This window comes from Bos javanicus, chromosome 6, assembly GCF_032452875.1.
Source record: "Bos javanicus breed banteng chromosome 6, ARS-OSU_banteng_1.0, whole genome shotgun sequence".
Taxonomy (NCBI): Eukaryota; Metazoa; Chordata; class Mammalia; order Artiodactyla; family Bovidae; genus Bos; species Bos javanicus.
Window position 1 is genome coordinate 86,497,846 of NC_083873.1, and position 22,253 is coordinate 86,520,098.

The 22,253-nt window shown below is 41.4% G+C and overlaps 1 protein-coding gene across 4 annotated transcripts in view; it reads right to left on the reverse strand.

Annotated features, from left to right (window-relative positions):
• GRSF1 (G-rich RNA sequence binding factor 1) overlaps positions 1-22,253 on the reverse strand; it is a 40,432-nt gene that overhangs the window by 12,338 nt on the left and 5,841 nt on the right. For 2 of the 4 annotated variants that reach the window (XM_061420415.1, XM_061420416.1), the window contains 5 exons: positions 7,227-7,383; positions 5,931-6,086; positions 5,406-5,549; positions 2,917-3,052; positions 184-368 (listed from right to left, as the gene is read on the reverse strand). In XM_061420415.1, coding sequence (XP_061276399.1) covers positions 184-368; positions 2,917-3,052; positions 5,406-5,549; positions 5,931-6,086; positions 7,227-7,383 — 778 coding nt within the window. Of the gene's footprint in view, positions 1-183; positions 369-2,916; positions 3,053-5,405; positions 5,550-5,930; positions 6,087-7,226; positions 7,384-9,535; positions 9,698-9,825; positions 10,544-11,231; positions 11,583-22,253 lie in introns of those variants that run through there. The other 2 variants (XM_061420414.1, XM_061420417.1) reach the window with 2 other exon arrangements.

Sequence of the window (22,253 nt, forward strand, 5' to 3'; positions counted from 1 at the left end):
GAGGAAGACTGTGTATTCACAGTACACACTATACTCAAAGACATGTTAAATATTTACCTCAATACCCTTTATCCTATACTATTACAATGTCATACAACATGGTCATAAAACAGTTTTTTTTTAAACAAATATCAAAACATACAACGCAGACCCAATGAATTTCAATAAGAGGCAAGTCCTTACCTATTTCCTTCTCACTTTCAAAAGCTGTCATGGGTCGGATATCCTCATTTACTTCATGCTCTTCAAAGACCATTTCTGGCTCAGTTATATATTTAGCAGTGGGAGAAGATGCTATTTTTTTTCCCTTATGAGAACCAACATGTGTTCGAACTTCATTCCTTCTGCTTGGAAATATCTCTATATATCTATGTCAAAACAAAAGTGAATATGTGCAAATGGTACAAATTAACTTCATAGTGAACTCTTTTAAAATAAAATATGCATATATATTTCCAAAGGTCAACAAACATGGGTGTCCAAAGATAACAGGTGGGGAGAAAAGTAAGAATGGACACAGACATCAGCCCATGAAAAAGTACTCTCAACAGACCAGGTCAACGATTTAATCCTCCATAAGGTAACAGTTTCCTTTTACCAATGTTTTCACCCCATTTCACTCCACAAGGACAAATATGCAAAGGTCAACTGTATATATAAAAAGAATCTGTTAAGAAAGGTTTTGTTATTTTTTAATACAGTTGATTAATAATCTCTTGAGGCCTTACAAATTATTTCTGTGAAAATTCATCGTATCTGCCAAGACATTAAAAGTCACTGTATACGAGGAGCTAACTTGCCTCAGGTCTTAACTAGAGGCTAAGGAGAATTCATGAACTAAATGTCCGTTCTAACTTGCTTTCTGTATGGCTGTGGAACTATAAAATTCAGGCTTCTGGAACCAGTTTCCTTCTTCTGAACAATGCTTTTCCAAATTAGGTTATCAAGCTCAAATTATAGGAGTCATCTGCATTTACAGACCTAGATGGGCAACATTTCTTAAATTTACTAAGGAGATTTATTGTGCTCGTGCTTCAGTTCAGTTCAGTCGCTCAGTCGTGTCTGACTCTTTGCAACCCCATGAATTGCAGCACGCCAGGCCTCCCTGTCTATCACCAACTCCCAGAGTTCACTCAGACTCACGTCCATCAAGTCAGTGATGCCATCCAGCCATCTCATCCTCTGTCATCCCCTTCTCCTCCTGCCCCCAATCCCGCCCAGCATCAGAGTCTTTTCCAATGAGTCAACTCTGCGTGAGGTGGCCAAAGTACTGGAGTTTCAGCTTTAGCATCATTCTTTCCAAAGAAATCCCAGGGCTGATCTTCAGAATGGACTGATTGGATTTCCTTGCAGTCCAAGGGACTCTCAAGAGTCTTCTCCAAGACCACAGTTCTAAAGCATCAATTCTTTGGCGCTCAGCTTTCTTCACAGTCCAACTCTCACATCCATACATGACCACAGGAAAAACCACAGCCTTGACTACATGGACCTTTGTTGGCAAAGTAATGTCTCTGCTTTTCAATATGCTATCTAGGTTGGTCATAACTTTCCTTCCAAGGAGTAAGTGTCTTTTAATTTCATGGCTGCAGTGATTTTGGAGCCCTCAAAAATAAAGTCTGACACTGTTTCCACTGTTTCCCCATCTATTTCCCATGAAGTGATGGGACCGGATGCCATGATCTTCGTTTTCTGAATATTGAGCTTTAAGCCAACTTTTTCACTCTCCTCTTTCACTTTCATCAAGAGGCTTTTTACTTCTTCTTCACTTTCTGCCATAAGGGTGGTGTCATTTGCATATCTGAGGTTATTGATATTTCTCCTGGCAATCTTGATTCCAGCTTGTGCTTCTTCCAGCCCAGCATTTCGCAAGATGTACTCTGCATATAAGTTAAATAAACAGGGTGACAATATACAGCCTTGATGTACTCCTTTTCCTATTTGGAGCCAGTCTGTTGTTCCATGTCCAGTTCTAACTCGTGCTTAGTTGTGTCCAACTCTTTGTGACCACATGGACTAGCCCACCAGGTTCCTGTCCATGGAATTTTCCAGGCAAGAATATTGGAGTGGGTTGTCATTTCCTCCTCTAGCATGGATCTTCCCAACCCAGGGATCAAACCCGCATCTCTTGCATTGGTAGGCAGATTCTTTACCACTGAGCACCTGGTAAGCCTCTATAGAGTATTCATATCAAAATGTTAACCTGAATAAATCCAAGATTTTAACATCTAGTTACCAGGAAATAACACAGGATACAAAGGAGTAAGTTAAAGGACACCATGAGGAAGCAAAAATATAAATACAGAATGTGAGACACTATACAGAACCACTGATTCAATTTCTTCAAAAGCCAACTGGATATTAAAAGCGGGGGGCGGTGAATTCCCTGGTGGTCAAGTGGCTAGGACTCAGTGTTTTATTGCTGTAGGCATGGGTTCAATCCCTATTTGGGGAATGTAGATCCCACAAGCTACGTGGCATGGCCTAATGGGGGAAAAAAATAATAAAAAGGAGAAGGGAATAAAAAGGGAAAGGGGATTTGCTCAAACTTAATAGAACTGCAAGCATAATAATCAAGTGTAACGTGTGGACCATGTCTAGATTTTGGTGGGGAAAAAGAAGGCAACTAGAAAAGGTATAAATAGGTATAACCTATTGGGTTATACCTTTGGGTATAAACAGGAAAATGTGATTATGGACTGGCATTAGACAATAAATATTGAGATGTTAAAAAAAAAGACATAAACTGAAAAAACAGATGCAGCAAATGTAACAAATGTTAACAATTTATTCATCTAAGTGATGGACATCTGACAACTCATGTCTGTACTGAAATAATTTAACAGTCATGTTACACTGTGTTTATGAAAATGACCCAATGTTTGATCTTTCTACATCATTACTATCTGCTTCACTCACCGGTTGCCAATTTCTTCCCTGTGTTTCAAAAGGGCTTGGCTGGCCATTTCTGGTTCTTCAAACTGCACATAGGCTTCTCCTGTTTTTCTTCTCCCTCTATAATCCATGACAAAAGTAATGTCTACTATATTCAGTCCTAGGTGTCCAAAAATTATTACAAATTAGTGCTGCTAACAAGAGCTGTTTTAGTCCTACAACTTAATACATTCAATCACATTCTAAAAATTTCTTTTTTATTAGTAAAACTGTGCAGCTAGTTTGCCAGTCTCAAAGCCTATACCCACCTAATGGGAAGAAAATTATTATGCAGTAAAAAGCCAATAACACTCACCTATTCCCAGGATGTTTAGGGTCCAAGCAGTCCATCTAAAACACACAACTCTCTCTCTGTTTTTTGCCATTAATTACACATTAGGTGAAATAGAAATTTAGACTAACATCACTGCTGATGCATATCTTACTGCTAAGAATTAGATAATAATGCCTTTAAATCATATAAATTGCTGTCTTAGACAAATACAGCCACTTTTATGAAAGAATGTTTTCCTCATAGAAAAAAATAAAAACTTCATGTGAAATCACTTTTAAATGTGACACCCTCAAAGATTAGCATGATAGGTCAAAATACTTATATAATCTACAAATATTGGAACTTCAAATGAAGACTTCTCCTGTAAACAAGTGAGCCTTAGGAAACATCACTATGAACAAAGCTGGTGGAGGTGATGGAATTCCAGTTGAGCTATTTCAAATCCTAAAAGATGATGTTGTGAAAGTGCTGCATTCAATATGCCAGCAAATTTGGAAAACTCAGCAGTGGCCACAGGACTGGTAAAGGTCAGTTTTCATTCCAATTCCAAAGAAAGGCAATACCAAAGAAAGCTCAAACCACTGCACAACTGCATTCATCTCAAACACTAGTAAAGTAATACTCAAAATTCTCCAAGCCAGTTTCTACAGTACATGAACTGTGAACTTCCAGATGTTCAAGCTACTTTCAGAAAAGGCAGAGGAAGCAGAGATCAAATTGCCAACATCCACTGGGTCATCGAAAAAGCAAGAGTTCCAGAAAAACATCTATTTCTGCTTTATTGACTATGCCAAAGCCTTTGACTGTGTGGATCACAATAAACTGTGGAAAATTCTTAAGAGATGGGAATACCAGACCAGCTGACTTGTCTCTTGAGAAATCTGTATGCAGGTCAGGAAGCAACAGTTAGAACCGGACATGGAAAAACGGACTGGTTCCAAATAGGAAAAGGAGTACGTCAAGGCTGTGTGTTGTCACCCTGCTTATTTAACTTATATGCGAAGTGTACATCATGAGAAACACTGGGCTGGATGAAGCACAAGCTGGAATCAAGATTGCCAGGAGAAATATCAATAACCTCAGATATGCAAATGACACCACCCATATGGCATAAAGAGAAGAACCGAAAAGCCTCTTGATAAAAGTGAAAGAGGAGAGTGAAAAAGTTAGCAGCTTAAAACTCAACATTCAGAAAACAGATCTTGGCATCCGGTCCCATCACTTCATGGCAAATAGATGGGGAAACAGTGAAAACAGTGGCAGACTTTATTTTTTTGGGCTCCAAAATCACTGCAGATGGTGACTGCAGCCATGAAATTAAGACGCTTACTCCTTGGAAGAAAAGCTATGACCAACCTAGACAGCATATTCAAAAGCAGAGACATTACTTTGCCAACAAAGGTCCGTCTAGTCAAAGCTATCATTTTTTCAGTGGTCATGTATGGATGTGAAAGTTGGACTATAAAGAAAGCTGAGCGCCAAAGAATTGATGCTTTTGAACTGTGGTGTTGGAGAAGACTCTTAAGAGTCCCTTGGACTGCAAGGAGATCCAACCAGTCCATCCTAAAGGAAATCAACCCTGAATATTCTTTGGAAGGACTCATGCTGAAGCTCAAACTCCAATACTTTGGCCACCTGATGTGAAGGACTGACTCAATTGAGAAGACTGTGATGCTGAGAAAGACTAAAGGCGGGAGGAGAAGGGAAAGACAGAGGATGAGATGGTTGGATGGCATCACCGACTCAACGGACATGATTTTGAGTCAACTCCAGGAGTTGGCGATGGTCAGAGAGGCCTGGTGTTGCTGCAGTCCATGGCGTTGCAAAGAGTCAGACACGACTTAGCAACTGAATACCACTGAACTGACTGACTAGGAAAATGTTCACCTAAGATAAAAGGAAACAACGGAGGGAGAAGACTGTTGCTGTTCTTTAGTGACTTAGTCGTGTCTGACTCTTTGTGACTCCATGGGCTCTAGCCTGCCAGTCTCCCAATTATGGGATTTCCCAAGCAAGAATAGTGAAGTGGATTGTCACTTCCTTCTCCAAAGCATCTTCCTGACCCAGGGACTGAACTGAAGTCTCCTGCACTGGCAGGCAGATTCTTTACCACTAAGCCACTAGGGGAGCTGGGAGGAAGATGATATGAGGGCCCAAACATGATATAACTGAAAAGCACCTGCAAAAAAATCTACGATGTCTTTCTCGTTGCAACTATAAGGAAGTCCTCTCAAGCGAACCACTCCATCATTTACCATAGGTGCAGATTTGACATGCAGGCTCTTCATTAAGGCATCCACATCTTCATTGTTTATCTCATAGACTAAGCAAAAAAAAAAAAGGTATGCAAAATTTATATAACAAAGAATCCATTTAAAAAATAATCACACTGGGTAGATTATATAAGAATCTAAAAACATACGTAATAATACTTCTCTGGTGAAAATAATAAAGGACATTTTCAGATGTTTACCATGAGCCAGCTGTAACATCACAACATCAGAGGTAAACTTTGTCAACATCCTTGTTTTACAGACAAGAAACAGGTTATTTTTAGCTTCATTTTCCCACCTTGGAAAAGGGTTATTCATAGTATCTAACTACTTCACTATTCATAATATTTAACATAGGATCAAATGAAACTGCTTTGTAAAGTACAGTTTAATGTAATGATTCCAAAAAGCAATAATATGACTCCACGTACCTTCCACATACCGCTGCCCCATGTACATGCGGTGTTTTTCTAAGGCTTTTTGCACATCCTGCTCGGACTCCATTTCAATTAAGGCATCACCCCTTCGTTTCCCATCTCTATTTAAGAGGAAATGAATTCCATTCTCACCATTGCGAATTCTGCAGTCTGAAAGTTTGTGAGTAAAATCAATCAAAACCAGAAATCAAAGTTTTAGCTCAATCATATCAATACAAGTAATCAGAGTTGCAATCTTCCAACAACAAAATGAAGCAGGATCCAAACTGCCTGCCATTTTCCTTACACAAACCCTCAGCACCAAAGGCATCCAAATGCTAATGATGGTAGTGGCCTCTTTAAATGTTTCGTGTGGAAAAGATAAGCAAACTTTAGCACATAAGTTTATGACCTCATGATCAGTAAATGGCAAATCAGGCTAGGCTCAACACAAAATGTGATTAATATGTCCTTCCAAATGTTTCTACAATTGGTTTGACATCATTCAAGGAATTAAAATATGGTTAGGTTTATGCATAAGTGTCTTCTTTGTTATGACCATATCCATAAGAACTCTAAAATATCTATCAGAATAACTCTGCAACATAATTTAACTTTTCCTCTTTTTCATTACCAAAGAAAAGACATCCCCAAACTGTGCACTCCTTATATTGGGAGCAAGTTGAAGATGTAAATACAATGCACATCAGGTACTTAATATAGTATTACATGTTTATTTAACATGTAACATTTAAGCCAGCATCTTCTAGAAGCCTCTTAAGGAGCAGGAAAATTAAAAATCAGAGGAAGATACAAAAGCTTAAAATCAACCATAAATACATAAACCTTCAAACATGTTATTAAGGGAACAACAACAACAATATATGTGTTACAAAGAACTACTGAAGTATATTCTCACTAACATATTTCCACTAACAGGTTATGCACACATTAAAACTTCTGAAAAAACTGGTTTCACACCATATAGTTTTAACATTAAAATTTTTGCTATATTTAAGGTCTTTAAATCTGGTATATATGACAAATAATACATATGATGTCCTCAGAATGAGACAATTTCCATCCATCAAATAAGATGTCTACAGCATAGTCTAACTTGGATTTTATGGGAGTACCTTTTACGCAAATGAAATTACAACTTTTTTTCTGGCCACACCATGTGGCACATGGGATCTTAGTCCCCCCTCCATTAAAGATCAAACCTGTGCCCCTGCAGTGGAAGCAGAGTCTAAACCACTGGATTGCAGTGGAGTCCCAAAGTTACATATTTAAAACATACATAAAATATACCTGAGAAAAAGCTAAGCACATCTTCTACAGTGCAAGACCATGGCAATCCTTGAGCTCGAATGAGATAAACATCATCCACTTCCTCTCCCAACTTGGACGGAGGCAATTCATACTCAGGGAGAGGTGGAAGATCCTCCAGGTAGGTAGTTTTGGATTCCTTCCAAGAGAAATGAAGAATTGCAGAAATATATCTTGAACACGTACTTAGCAAATGTTTATTTCTACAAAAAGACTCTGAATGTTATTCTTTAGGGACAATTAGTTATTTCAGAGGCCAGGAAAATTCACAAATTTAACTCATCCTGTTCTGGCTTACATTGTCCTAAAGCAAGAAGCATACACAGCATAATGGCTTGGCAGAATATAAATTTTATTCCAGGCTTGTTTTTAAATTTATCAATTTTAAATTACACCTAATAGTGTTTTAGTTAAAGCGGGACAAGAGAGGTCCCTTCAATTTGACAAATATTTAAACACCTCCTAACCACAGTAGGCCATAACTGGGCCTCCATCTCAAAAAGCTTACCATGTAGCATAGGACAAGGACATGGACAAGATGTTTTAAGTTTATAGTTACGATAAAAGATATTATAGAAATTGAAAACAGAGCACAAACAAAAGAATCAAGACAAGATATGAGATGAACACTGAAGGCAGGCTAGAATTCTGAGAGCAATATATAAGGGCCAGACAGTCCAGTCTGAGAAGGGGAACAAACAGTAGGAACAGAAGCCCATTTGCAAAACAGCAATAATTGCATTTAGCTAAACTGCAGGGTGCAATTAGGAGCCAAAGAAGATGAGCTGGCAAAAGGAACTGGGTACCACACAGCAGAGGACTTGAGTGTTAAGCTCAGTGTGTGTCCTTAAACTGGTAGGCAAAGGGGAGCTAATAAAAGACATTTAGGAGTGTATAAATCAACAAGTCAGCAGGATACTTGCAAAGATTAACCTGTCAACTGGTATGTCAGGTCAACTGAACAAGGAAAAGATCATTAATCACAAAAGCAGTAGTGTGAGGTAACTGGAGCTTGAGACACATGCAAAAAACTCTATTTTACGAAACTAAACAAAAAGTGGAACATAACAAGGTTCTAACGAGCACCACAACCATAACCAGGGAAGACAACTCAGGTTTTAAGACTTGCACTCTACTAGGCTAAGGAAACAGATTCCTTTGTACCATCCTACCATTTACATGAAAACTTGTCTAATTTTAAGGAGTCAATGATAAATGTGAACGTGTAGCAAAGGCCTGATACATATTTAATAAGAATGCAACAAGCACTACGATTATCAACACGGGAAGACAGGCTCTAAGTCAAGTGACTTGCACTCTACTGAAGAGAGATACTTCATGCTTTTTTATGTTCCTGTCATTTTCACGAAGATTTACACATAATTTTAAGGAATCAATAATGCAAGCACAGTATAATACTAGTAAAGGCTCAACACATATCATTATATTAGCTAAATTCACAGAAAAAAATATCAGAAAAAAAGAGCAGCCAGGTCACAAAGGCATACTATTTTCTTTTAATCAAAACAACATTCCCCATTTTCCCAGAATTCCATAAGCATCACAAGCTTTTACAAAAAAGGGCAGCAAAAACTATTGGGCCCAGATTCAAATCCATTAGCTCAGCCACTGGCAGACAGCAGCCATGCTGATCAGCTTCCCAGTTTCCCGAAGTTCAAGGAGAAGCAAAAACTGAATTAAGATAAATACGACCCAAGGCATCAGAACATGTTAGTCAAAAAAAGTGTGCTGACATTTCCCAGACGCCACGTTAACAAGCAGAAGGAAAGCTTCCTATGAGGCACAAAATATTTGCAATCTGTACACACTTACTAAAAAATCAAGTAAATTACTGTAGACTCACTCCTGGGTCCCCAGGTCATCCTCAGCCCCAGACACCTCCTCTCCTCGGCCCCCCTCCCCCCATATCGGTCTCCAAGCTGTCCTTCCCACCGGCGGTGACCCACGGTCCTAAAGGACCTTCCGTCAGAAGAGGCGGAGGTGACCTTCAGTAACTGGGGCAACCCGCCTTTCCCCCGGGACTCGAGAGCGAGGACAGCGCCGGGGACCAGCCTGCTTGTGCCCCCAACCCCCCACCAACCCTGCCCACGCGAGTGCGGGAAGCTTCTCAGCAGCAGACGGCGAGGTGCGCCGAGGGCCGCCCAGGCCTAGTGCTCGAGCGACACATAAAGTCCCGACCCTCCGGGGGTCCAGCCTCCCAACTTCACGACCGGGGGGCGGGGAGCGACAGGGATGCGCGGCGGGGACGGAGACCGCCTCACAAAACCTACCATAGGCCGGCGGGAAACAAGGCCTCAACATTCACCCCCAGTCACACTTACACTGCCCAACCGACCACAGACTCGAGAGGAGAACAAAAACAAGGAGAAAACCCGAGGCCTGGGAAAGCGTCCCTTGTTCTGGGGCCCAATAGGAGGACTGGGCGGGCGGGGGTGGGAGCGGAAGGGGGGTGCGGCGCGTGCCGCGGAACCCCGCGCGCGCCGGCGAGACGCACGCCGAGGGGCGCGGGCGCGCGGCCGGGGGAGGGTCCGGCGCGCGGCCCTTCTCGGCACCCACGTACCTGGCTGTAACCCCGCGCCGGGCCCGCCGCAGCCGCCGCCAGTGACTGCGGCAGCAAAGGGGCGCGCAGGGCCGGGTACGAGGCAGCGGCCGCGGCGGCGGCGGCGGACGCGGCCGCTGTGGGAGGGCCCGCCAGCCTCCCGGCGGTCACAGGCCCGCTCTGGAAGCCCCGCGTCTGAGAGGCGGCGGCCGCGGCGGCCCCGAGCAGCAGCAGCAGGCGGCGGCGACCCGAGACTCCCGAGGGAAAGGAGCCGGCGGTCGAGTAGAAGGGCAGGCAGGCGGCGCCGGTGCGCCGGCAGCTGCTGCAGTTGCAGCCGCAGCCTCGGAGCAGCGCCCCGAGCACCCAGCGCGTCCCGGCCATGGACTCCGGAGGCGGCGTGGGGCCTGAAGGCGGCTGCGGCGGCAGCGCCAGCGGAGAGGAAGTGGAATCCAGGGCCGGGGAGGGGTGGCCAGGCACATGCGCCGCCGGCACCGGGGGCAGCGGCGAGTCGGGAGGAGGCGGAGGAGAGCTCGCGGCTCCTCCCGGTCTCCGCCCTCGGGGCGTGGCTGCCCACGGGTAGGGAGGGGCCGGGGACCGGTACGACCCGCCGGCGGTTCTTTCACTTTGTGGAAACTGAGGCGAGAAGAGGACTTCCGGTTCTGAGAGGATTGCCCGCTGGAGACGTCCGACGCCGGGCGGTTTCTCCCGCCTTGTGAGGTGAAGTGCCAAAGCGCCGCTTCTGGAGGAAATTGTGATACTCTGGTTATAATTGAGATGCCGGCGGAGATTTAATAACGCTCCCCCCACCCCCGGCCCAGCTTGGGTTATGTGCGGAAAGCCAACTTTATTAGTTGTAAAATTAAATCTGTAGATAGTTATATGCTAATAACGTATATAGATATTCTTCCGGTGTTGGAAAATTCACTCCAGGTCACTTAGCTTTTATGGAAGACCCACATTAGTACCTATTTTTGTTAGTAGATAGCTGTGATATTTTTTTATGTGAAAAGACGAAAATTGAAAATAACAGCGTTTTGCAGCAGCCTTGATACAGGCTGAGGTGGCATCACCACGCTTTCTCTTGGGAAACTACTCAACATCTCCCTGCCATAGCTTTGAACTGCGTCTTTGAGCGTCTGTGCTTTATCGCGTTAGCAAGATGTGTGCTGGGGTAATTGTTTGCTCCCTTTATGCCATTTTGGCTTCCAACAGGTTTCATAGGAACGCTCTGCTTTCAAGTGAAACGTGTGTAACAGATCAGAGGGTCCCCTGAGCATTCAGTGTATTCACGAATAGACAAGCAGAGGTTTGCGAAGCACTGCTTGTGCTGTTTTCTTCCTGTGGCCAGAACCCCCTCAGGTTTTGTGTGTTGTTTTTTTTTAATCACAAATAATGCTTTTAATTATTTAGCTTCTTACAGTACTCACATAACAGAAACTGACAAATCCATAATGTTTAGTTGCTAAGGCCTGTCTGACTCTTGACATGGCATGGACTGTAGCCCACCGGGCTCCTCTGTCCATAGGCAAGCATCTCAAGTTTTAGTAGGGGAAAAAAAAAAAAAAATCAGAGTGAAAAATAGAAAAAAACTAAAATTTTAAAACTTTGTTGTGGAAAATCTCTAAAGGGTGATAAATTTCTAGACTTTCAGAAATTATCAACATTTTTCATTCTTGTTGCATCTGCCTTCACCACCACTCCCAACCTTTTTTTTCATCCTTAATTGGAATATTTTAAAGCAAACTCCAAAGATCATGTCAATCACACTTTCATTATTCATCTTAAACTGATGACTTAGGAAAAAATGACATTCAGATTAGTTGCATTAAAAAACAAAATTCAACAGAGTATAATTTAAAGATCTTCCTGGTTTTAACAATTCATGAATTGGGCAGCATCCCATCTAGCAGGTAAAAAGGAGCTCCCTTTTGTACAGGAGCTGTACAAAATGAAAGACTTTTCTAGGCAGAAGAGGGCAGGACAAAGAAATTATGCTAGCAAAAAGTGGATTGGTTGTGCCAAGGTCTCTTTCCTTTAGGCGGTTGAGGTCTATCAGGGGTTGGTTGGGGTCTATCAGGAAGATTATATCCCTAGTGGGGAAAAGGTAATTCCTGACTGACTCACTGAAGATTCTGTTTCTGGGAAAGCAGAAAATGTGAGGCTTAGCATAACTGACTCCATTTTGGCCCTGTTGTCTTGTTTTTAATAGTAGATGTAAAGTTTCAAGATTATTGCATTTAAAGTTTGAGTTGTTTACTCTGGCCTACTTTTAGAGGGAAGTTCAGTATTTCCTGGAAAACCTTTCCTCACCAAAAACAAAAGTGAACAGAAAAATGTCTGACTGGCTTGGCTCTATGGACCTGGAGTATCAAAGAGAAGAGAACGTCTTCTACAACATTTAGGAATCCTAGAGATTGTTTTTTCTTAGATCTCCCATTCAAGAAGGAAAATGGGTTAGCTCTTCTTGACAGATTATCACTACTACAAATCACAATATGTGGACATGTTAGGAATTCTGCTCATATTTAGTCTTGCCTTCATCTTTTTATTTATTTTTGGCTGTGCTGAGTCTTCATTGCTTCATGGCTTTATCTCATAGCAAGCAAGGGCACTCTCTAGTTGCAGTGTGCTGGCTTCTCATTGCCATGGCTTCTCTTGTTGCTTAGCCCGGGCTCTAGGGCACGCAGGCTTCAGTAGTTGTGGCACGTGGCCTCAGTAGTTGTGGCTCCCAGGCTCCAGAGCACAGGCTCGATAGTTGTGGTGCATAGGCTTAGTTACTCTGTAGCATGTGGGATCTTCCCAGTTCAGGGATCGAACCTGTGTCCCCTGCATTGGCAGGCAGATTCTTTATTGTTTGAACCACTAGGGAAGCTCAAGGCAGTAAAGGAAATATAGGTCAAAAGTGGGCTATGTTTTGCTTTGTTTGGATTAAGTTGAGTGACAGTAATATTGAAATATTGGGAAAGGAGTCTGGTGATAAAAATTTAGTTGTGTAACTAGAAGAAAGTAGGCATAATTGGTGTGTGGGGTCCTAGAAAGGTGAAAGAGGAGAGGCATCCAAGCTCAGATACAGAGATTAAATAGGAGAGAGCTCCAGCACCTTGTCTATGATAATTTAATCATAAACCATATAAACGTATTCTTCTAGTATGGTTATTTAGCACTTACTACAGTACTAAATGGGCTTCCCTTGTGGCTCAGCTGGTAAAGAATCTGTCTGCAGTGCGGGAGACCTAGGTTCAATCCCTGGGTTGGGAATATCCCTTGGAGAAGGGAAAGGCTACCCACTCCAGTGTTCTGGCCTGGAGAATTCCATGGACTATGTAGTCCATGGGGTCGTAAAGAGTCAGACACGACTGAGCGACTTTCACTTTCACTTTTCACTTTCACAGTACTAAATGGGCTTCCCTCGTGGCTCAGATGGTAAAGAATCTGCCTGCAATGCAGGAAACCCAGGTTCTATCCCTGGATCAGGAAGATCCCCCGGAGAAGGGAATGGTCACCCACTCCGTTATTCTTGCCTGGAGAATCCCAGGGACAAAGGAGCCTGGTGGGCTATAGTCCATGGGGTTGCAAAGAGTCAGACACAACTGAGTGACTAAGCACGGCACAGCACAGCACTGACAGGGTGTCAGCCTGCTTCTCTGACAAGAATTTCAGAGGTAGAACTAGTCTAAATTGGTAGAAAGATACACTCTGGATTTGGGGGAAAGTAAGGAAAAAGAATGAGAAAAACAACCGCCTCCCATCAGTAGGAATGTCTTCAAAAGAAGCCCTCTTGGCTCTAAAGAGCACATTATTAGGAGCTGGGAAAGGAGCTGGAAGGGGACAATTGTTCTGATTACTAACAAATAAATGAAGGGACTCATTTTATTGTATGTGCCCTTCAGTTGCAAAAGGTGAACATACCTTTCTTCTGATATGCAATGAAGTTGAGTTAATCTCAAAGGATCCCACCCCACAGCTGCCTTTGCATTTGAAAGAAACAAAAAATCATGAACCATGGATGTCAATAAGCCTAGGGTGGCAAAAGGAAAAGGAACTGAAGTCAAGTACCATAAAGAAACAGTGCCCATTTGTGTAACCTGTGATTAAGGTGCTATTCATCATCTAAGATTAAAGGAAGTTTATTACATTGAGTAGATACAAAAGAACTTCAGGAATTGAAGCTACCAGTTACTTCCAAGGAAAGACAAAGGTGCATTTTATCACCACTATCACTGCTTCATTCTTTTATCTGACAGGAAAAATTGATCCACTAGATCCACAAGTTCAAAGATTTGTTTTTGATGCAATGATATGTTTCTTAGGTTAGCTTTGTCCTTTGGTTTATATTCACATTAATAACACCATCAGTTCAGTTTGGTTGCTCGGTTGTGTCCAACTCTTTGTGACCCCGTGGACTGCAGCATGCCAGGCTTCCCTGTCCATCACCAATAAGACCATGGTAACTGATTTTTATCTTTTCCATAGATTGCATTTGGATAATCATTCTGTGACAGAGTAAAAGTAATAATAATGATTGACACATGACCAACCAATAAACCTCCAAATACTGCAGCTTCTTCACTTATTAAAATTAGTCTGTTAAAATTTAAGTATCTGGGAAAGAGAATAGCTGATTCATTGTTTAAATGAAATATACAGTCAAGAAATATTAATTTTTTAAAAAAAGGATTATTTTATATTAGTAGTCCATTTTTTCCCATGGCAAATATTTTTAAATTAACAAGCTGGAAGCCAGAATCAGGATGTAGTGAGGACCAGAGTCAGGCCATAGAGAGGAAAAGAGACAGGATGTAGTGAGGTAAAGGGTCAGGCCATAGAGAGGTGAAGAGTCAGGATGTAGTGAGGACCAGAGTCAGGCTCTAGAGAGGAAAAGAATTAGGATGTAGTTCAGTAAAGAGTCAGGACATTTGTGCTCTGAGACAACTGAGGAATAGGGTGAGGAGGGAGGTGGGAGGGGTTTCAGGACACATGTATAACTGTGGCTGATTCATGTTGATGTATGGCAAAAACCATCACAATATTATACAGTAATTATCCTCCAATTAAAATAATTAATTTTTTAAAAGTCAGGACATACAGCACAGTAGAGTTAAAATATAATGTCTACACAGTTATCACAAAGAATTGATTTACTGAAATGCTGGACTGGAAGAAGCACAAGCTGGAATCAAGATTGCTGGGAGAAATATCAATAACCTCAGATATGCAGATGACACCACCCTTATGGCAGAAAGTGAAGAGGAACTCAAAAGCCTCTTGATGAAAGTGAAAGTGGAGAGTGAAAAAGTTGGCTTAAAACTCAACATTCAGAAAACGAAGATCATGGCATCTGGTCCCATCACTTCAAGGGAAATAGATGGGGAAACAGTGGAAACAGTGTCAGACTTTATTTTTGGGGGCTCCAAAATCACTACAGATGGTGACTGCAGCCAGGAAATTAAAAGACGCTTACTCCTTGGAAGGAAAGTTATGACCAACCTAGATAGCATATTCAAAAGCAGAGACATTACTTTGCCAACAAAGTTTCATCTAGTCAAGGCTATGGTTTTTCCTGTGGTCATGTATGGATGTGAGAATTGGACTGTGAAGAAGGCTGAGCACTGAAGAATTGATGCTTTTGAACTGTGGTATTGGAGAAGACTCTTGAGAGTCCCTTGGACTGCAAGGAGATCCAACCAGTCCATTCTGAAGGAGATCAGCCCTGGGATTTCTTTGGAAGGAATGATGCTAAAGCTGAAACTGCAGTACTTTGGCCACCTCATGCAAAGAGTTGACTCATTGGAAAAGACTCTGATGCTGGGAGGGATTGGGGGCAAGAGGAGAAGGGGATGACAGAGGATGAGATGGCTGGATGGCGTCACTGACTCTATGGATGTGAGTCTGGGTGAACTCTGGGAGTTGGTAATGGACAGGGAGGCCTGACGTGCTGCGGTGCTGCGATTCATGGGGTCGCAAAGAGTCGGACACGACTGAGTGACTAACTGAACTGAACTGAACTGAAGATATATAAGGGTGTCAAAAAGCTGAATTCTCTATGGATGCTGAATTGGTGCTACTGTGTAAAATTCACACTGACCAACCTAGACAGCATATTAAAAAGCAGAGACATTACTTTGTCAACAAAGGTCCATCTAGTCAAGGCTATGGTTCTTCCAGTAGTCATGTATGGATGTGAGAGTTGGACTATAAAGAAAGCTGAGCACCGAAGAATTGATGCTTTTGAACTGTGGTGTTGGAGAAGACTCTTGAGAGACTCTTGGACTGCAAGGAGAGCCAACCAGTCCATCCTAAAGCAGATCAGTCCTGAGTGTTCATTGGAAGGACTGATGTTGAAGCTGAAACTCCAAATACTTTGGCCACCTGATGCAAAGAGCTGACTCATTTGAAAAGACCCTGATGTTGGGAAAGATTGAAGGCAGGAGGAGAAGGGGACGACAGAGGATGAGATGATTGGATGGCATCACTGACTCAATGGACATGAGTTTGGGTAAACTCTGGGAGTTGGTGATATACGGGGAGGCCTGGCGTGCTGCAGTTCATGGGGTTGAAAAGAGTTGGACAAGCTGAGCGACTGAACTGAACTGAACTGAGGATATTTAGAAAGTGGAATGATGGGCTATGGCATCCTCTGGCCATATTTACAAAGATCAGGTGGTAGTACTTTGGATTGGTCAGGAACTGCGTAGTAGTTACATCAACCAGCTTTTCCTAGGAGGGCAAAAGCTAGGGTGCAAACAGGGTCAAAGCTCTGAGCATCAACCACAGGATGCAAAATACCTGAGAAGCCTTTGTTAATAGCTCTCTTTCTGAATAATCATCTCTTTAAAATAGGTAATTAAGGAACTTAGCGTTTAAATAAAATTCAAGCCATACAAGATGATATATACACACATATACAAGCATGTTTATAGAACCCACACACACACATACACACACACAAACACACAGAAAGTAAGGTTTGCCTCTAACCACTATCCTCCAGTCATCCAGTTCTCCTCAAATGTGTTCGCAATTTCTTGTGTACCCTTGCTGTGATGGTCTATGCAGTGTTTCATCACTTTTAAATTTGGTAATTCTGCTATACTTGGGATTTTTGACAAGTTTTCCACCTGCTGTGAAATGATGTCTGAAGACTGTGTTTCTAAACTGAGAGCAAAAGGAAAAGGAAGCACAATAGACAAATGAGCTCTAGTGTCACAAGGATCAAAGGACACTGGGGAAAAGAGGCATGAAAGAAAGGTGAATCTACTATGCTATTTGGAAGAATAATGTTTTTCCTTCTTTAACAATAATTTAATTAGGAAAAACAAGACTTAAGAGTCAGAGAGTCTGATAAAGTTCTGGCTATATCACTGTCTAGCAGTGTAACGTTGGTCATTACTTAATCTCTCTGAGCTTTGTTTTCCTAAATTAAAAGATACTGCTGCTAAGCTGCTAAGTCACTTCAATCGTGTCCGACTTTGTGCAACCCCATAGACGGCAGCCCACCAGGCTCCCCCGTCCCTGGGATTCTCCAGGCAAGAACACTGGAGTGGATCGCCATTTCCTTCTCCAATGCATGAAAGTGAAAAAAACTGATGTCGCTCAGTCGTGTCTGACTCTTCGAGACCCCATGGACTGCAGCCTACCAGGCTCCTCCGTCCGTGGGATTTTCCAGGCAAGTGTACTGGAGTGGGGTGCCAAAGATGCAGATAATGTTAACTAACTCCTGCACAGAGTTGTGAGTTACTTGGCACTTTAGAAAAAAATAAGTGGCAACTATTATTATTTTCTTAGATGTTATTTAAAGGAAATGTATTTTAATTCTGCTTCTTTCCTCTGATCCCACCTCAGTATTTACTTATAGGTTAACTGACATATAATTGGCATATAGTCACCTCAATATTTGTTAATAATGTATCTAAGGATTTAAAATAGCTTCCTTCCCAGGAAAATAAAATTCTTCTAGATAAATTCTATCGAATTAGAAAATACCAAGCTGAAGGCTAAGCTCTAAGATAACTACTGCCCAAGCATATTCTAGGGTCTATGGCAGATATATATATACCCTGCTGGTCTGAAGGACATCAGAGGATTGAGACTCATCACTGTAAAGAGGTCTTTTTTCGTCAGTCGCTCAGTCGTGTCCAACTCTGTGACCTGATGGACTGCAGGACACCAGCTTCACTGTCTTTCACCATCTCCCGGTGTTTGCTCAAACTCATGTCTGTTGAGTTGGTGATGCCATCCAACCATCTCATTCCCTGTTGTCCCTTCTCCTCCTGCCTTCTATCTTTCCCAGCATCAGGGTCTTTTCCAGTGAGTCAGCTCTTCACATCAGGTGGCCAAAGTATTGGAGCTTCAGCTTCAGCATCAGTCTTTCCAATGAATATTCAGGATTGACTTCCTTTAGGATTGACTGGTTTGATCTCCTCCAGTCCAGGGGACTTGGAAGTACCTATTTCTTTTTTTTTCCTTTTGACTGCACCACGGAGATTATGGAATCTGAGTTCCTCGACCAGGGATCAAACACAGGCCCTTGACAGTGAAAGTGCGGAGTCCTAACCACTGGACCTCCAGAGAATTCCATAAGTATGGGTTTCTTATATGTTACATTTAGTCTGCTTTCCCCTCTACACTTAAAACAAAAGTCTGTGTCATAAAATCCTGATAGTCTATCTCTCTACCTACATGCCCACCTGTATCTGTATGATATATGTGTGTGTATGTGTATGTGTGTATACGTTTGTGGGTTAAGAGATATAATGCTGGTTTTATAAGTAACATTTATATTTGACAAAAAAGTAACAAAAATGAAAAAGTCAACAGTAAATTGGACATTGGATAGGATATTTTTCTATTAAAAATATAAACCTGTACTTTAATCTTTAAGCCAAGATATGTGCGGAAATATTCACTGAAGCATTGTCTATCATAAAAATGGGAGAATAAAAGTTAACCATCAATTTAAATAAATGATTTAAGAAATTAGGTCTAGTCATTAAAATGGAATACTATACAACCATTAAAGAGAATGAAGTGGATCTATATGTGCTGATATGGCATGATCTCTAACATACTGAAGAATAAAAACCATGTTCAGAAGAGTATATTACCATTTCTACTTAGAATATGTATATTTATATTTATATGCACTCACATATATTTGTAAACAAACACACACATGTCTGAGCTTGTACTTGGAAAGAAAATCTTGAGCGCATTTCTGGAAATTGTTAACAATAGCAACATCTGGAGAGAAATTGTGGGTCTAGGATGAGAGGAAGAAGTTTTTTATTGTATATATGTGATTAATTTGTTTACCATATGTATATATTTTTCCATTTAAAAACCAAAGTACTGAAAGGATATTTTTAGAAGTTGTATATCTTTATCTGAAGCATTATTTACTATTACAAATAAAATATTCCAAAATCTAAAAAATAAAATAATCTTCATATGTATTTCAAATTTAATTCTACTTGTAGGCTCCATTTATAACAAACACTTACTAGAGTCTGCCGTACTAACTTATATTGTATATAATAGTATACATAGTGTAATAGTGCAATAGTGTATAATAGTACTAATTTATATTGAAGTCATTTGAGCAAATACAATACTGTTATTTGCAAGCTTGCATGTGAAATAGTTTACCTGGCATATAATTATATAATGATCACTTGTTATACTTCATTTACACAAAATTAATTATTCCATTTAACATTATAATCACAAATTAATCTCAAGATTTCAAGGAGGAAAAAGGATTAACTAATCCCTGGCACCTGCTTTCTATGTATTCTTCTTCAAATAAAACTTGGGATAAAAGTCTAAGCTATCACAAGAACTATCCCTGGAAAAACTCAATAAAGTAGTTTTACTTCCACCAACTCCATTCTTGTTCCATTCTTACAACTTCCAGACATCTTTGTGAGCTCCTAGGCCTACTCTCCATTCAGAATTTATACATTGGACTGTATTTTCTTCTTTTTTTTTTAGTTGGTGGAAAATTTATTTATGATTTTATATTGGTTTCTGCTATACAACAATGCGAATCAGTCATAATTCAGTCAGTCATACATATATATGTATGTCCCTTTCCTCTTGAGCCTCCCTCCCCTGCCTGAACCATATTTCAATAGCACCCCCCACAATCTTTTCTACTCGTTACAATTTCTACTGGTGACAGTTATCTTGAATTTTGACCATGAATCTGACCTCATATCTTAGTAAGGAGTGAGTGATCTGTTCTGACAGTCATTAATTTCAGAGATATTTATTAATGCACTTTTTGTACTAGACCTGAGAAATGTATAATGAAAGTAGTTCCTTCTTTCCAGGTTCTCACAATCTGGTAGGAAGATGGATAAGAAATTAATTGCAGCATATTACATTTACTGTGATAATGAGGTATTAATATTAACATATCAGGATACCATTGGACTTGAAAAGAGGGACACTTTCACGCTCTTATGGGGTTAAAGACCATGTCAAGAGAGTTGACAACAAAGTTGGATCTTGAAGGAACCAATAAACATTAGCAAAATGAAGGGAATACTGTCCTTGGTCAAGGAAGGAATTTTTACACAATCTCAGAAACATGAGATTTAGAGAATTTAAGGAATTGCAATGGTTTGTGGCAAGAATGCTAATAGTGGGGATGATGAAAAGTCCAGATCATTAAAAAGGCTTATACCTGCATTGTGAGGAACTTGAACTTATCTGAAAGATATGAGGGTGCCCATTTAAAGTGATATAAGCAGATTTACATTTTGAAACTGGGCTCTGGCAGTGGTTTGGAAGATGAATTATAGGAGGACAAATAATTTACAGGAGAAATAGGAGTGTCTAGACCGTGAGAGTAACTTCAAGAGCTGTTTAGACTGTCTATAGAAATCTTGCTATTTTGAAATCATCTTCTGAGCCTTATGGCAGCCCTGGGCAGAGGCATCTAGGGAAAGGTCAAACTAAAGGAGCTGAAAGACATATATCAAAAGTAAAGGCTTGGACTTCCCTGGTGTTCAAGTGGATAAGGATCCGCCTGCCAATGCAGGGGATACAAGTTCAATCCCTGGTCCGGGAAGATGCTAACCCCAGTATCACAACTACTGAGCCCTCACTCTAGGGTTCTTGAGCCACAACTACTGAGCCCACACCTATAGCCTGTGCTCCACAACAAGAGAAGCCACCACAATGAGAAGCCAGTGCAATGCGACAAAGAATAGCCCTCACTTGCTGCAACTAGAGAAAGCCTGTGTGCAGCAATGAAGACCTAGTGCAACCAAAAACTTAAAAAAAAAAAAAAAAAGTAAAAGCTTTAGAGACTTCCCTGGGGATCCAGTGGTTAAGACTCTGAGCTTCCAGTGCAGAGGGCTCAGGTTCAATCCTTGGTGGTAAGGGAAACTAAGATCCTGCATGTAGCAGAGCAGCCAAAAAAAAAAACAGTAAAGGCTTTAATCCTACTTGTCACTAACTGGGGAAATACCAAACCAAAAGAGTAATTGTTGCTATGTTATTGAGAGATTCTAACCTAATGTTTGAATACCCTTACAACATCCTTGCTCAGTATGGATCCAGCCCATGTTAAGTAACTCCAATGAGAACAATTCACTAGTCCGTGAGAAAGGTCATATACATTCGCTTTCATTTAAAAAAAAAAAAAAAACCAGCAAGCTTTGTAGGGACTTCCTAGTCAATATTCCAGGAGTTCTCCAGATTTTCCATGGATTTTGCCTACATTTTCTTTTCCTGAAATTCAACTCTGTTTAGTGATGCATAATTTATATGTAGGGCTGATTTTATGGGAAGGTAATAAAAGGAAGCTTTCCCTAGGTAATGTCATTTGGGGGAGCCAGGAAGCACAGTTTCTCCTCCATCAACCACCCCCACCCCAAGCTATAATAGAGGCCCAAATTCCACCATTAGCATTTCTGAAGAAATGGCACATTAAATTAAGTCACACTAGGATGTTTATTCGGAGAAGGCAATGGCACCCCACTCCAGTACTCTTGCCTGGAAAATCCAATGGAAAATCCCATGGATGGAGGAGTCTGGTGGGCTACAATCCATGGGGTCGCTAAGAGTCGGACACGACTGAGCGACTTCACTTTCACTCTTCACTTTCATGCATTGGAGAAGGAAATGGCAACCCACTCCAGTGTTCTTGCCTGGAGAATCCCAGGGATGGGGAAGCCTGGTGGGCTTCGGTCTATGGGGTCGCACAGAGTCGGACGTGATTGAAGCGACAGCAGCAGCAGCAGCAGCAGCAGGATATTTATGACATACCAGATAGATTTCGTCCTGACACTGAGAACCCTGAGAAGTACAGAACCACTAGCAAAGGGAAGAGCACTAAAAGTGGAAAGTTTGTTCAAAATACTGTTTCTAGGACTCACAATTTTGTCACAATAGATCTGGGGTGGATTTCTTGGTGATTCTGATATGCAGCTAAATTTAGG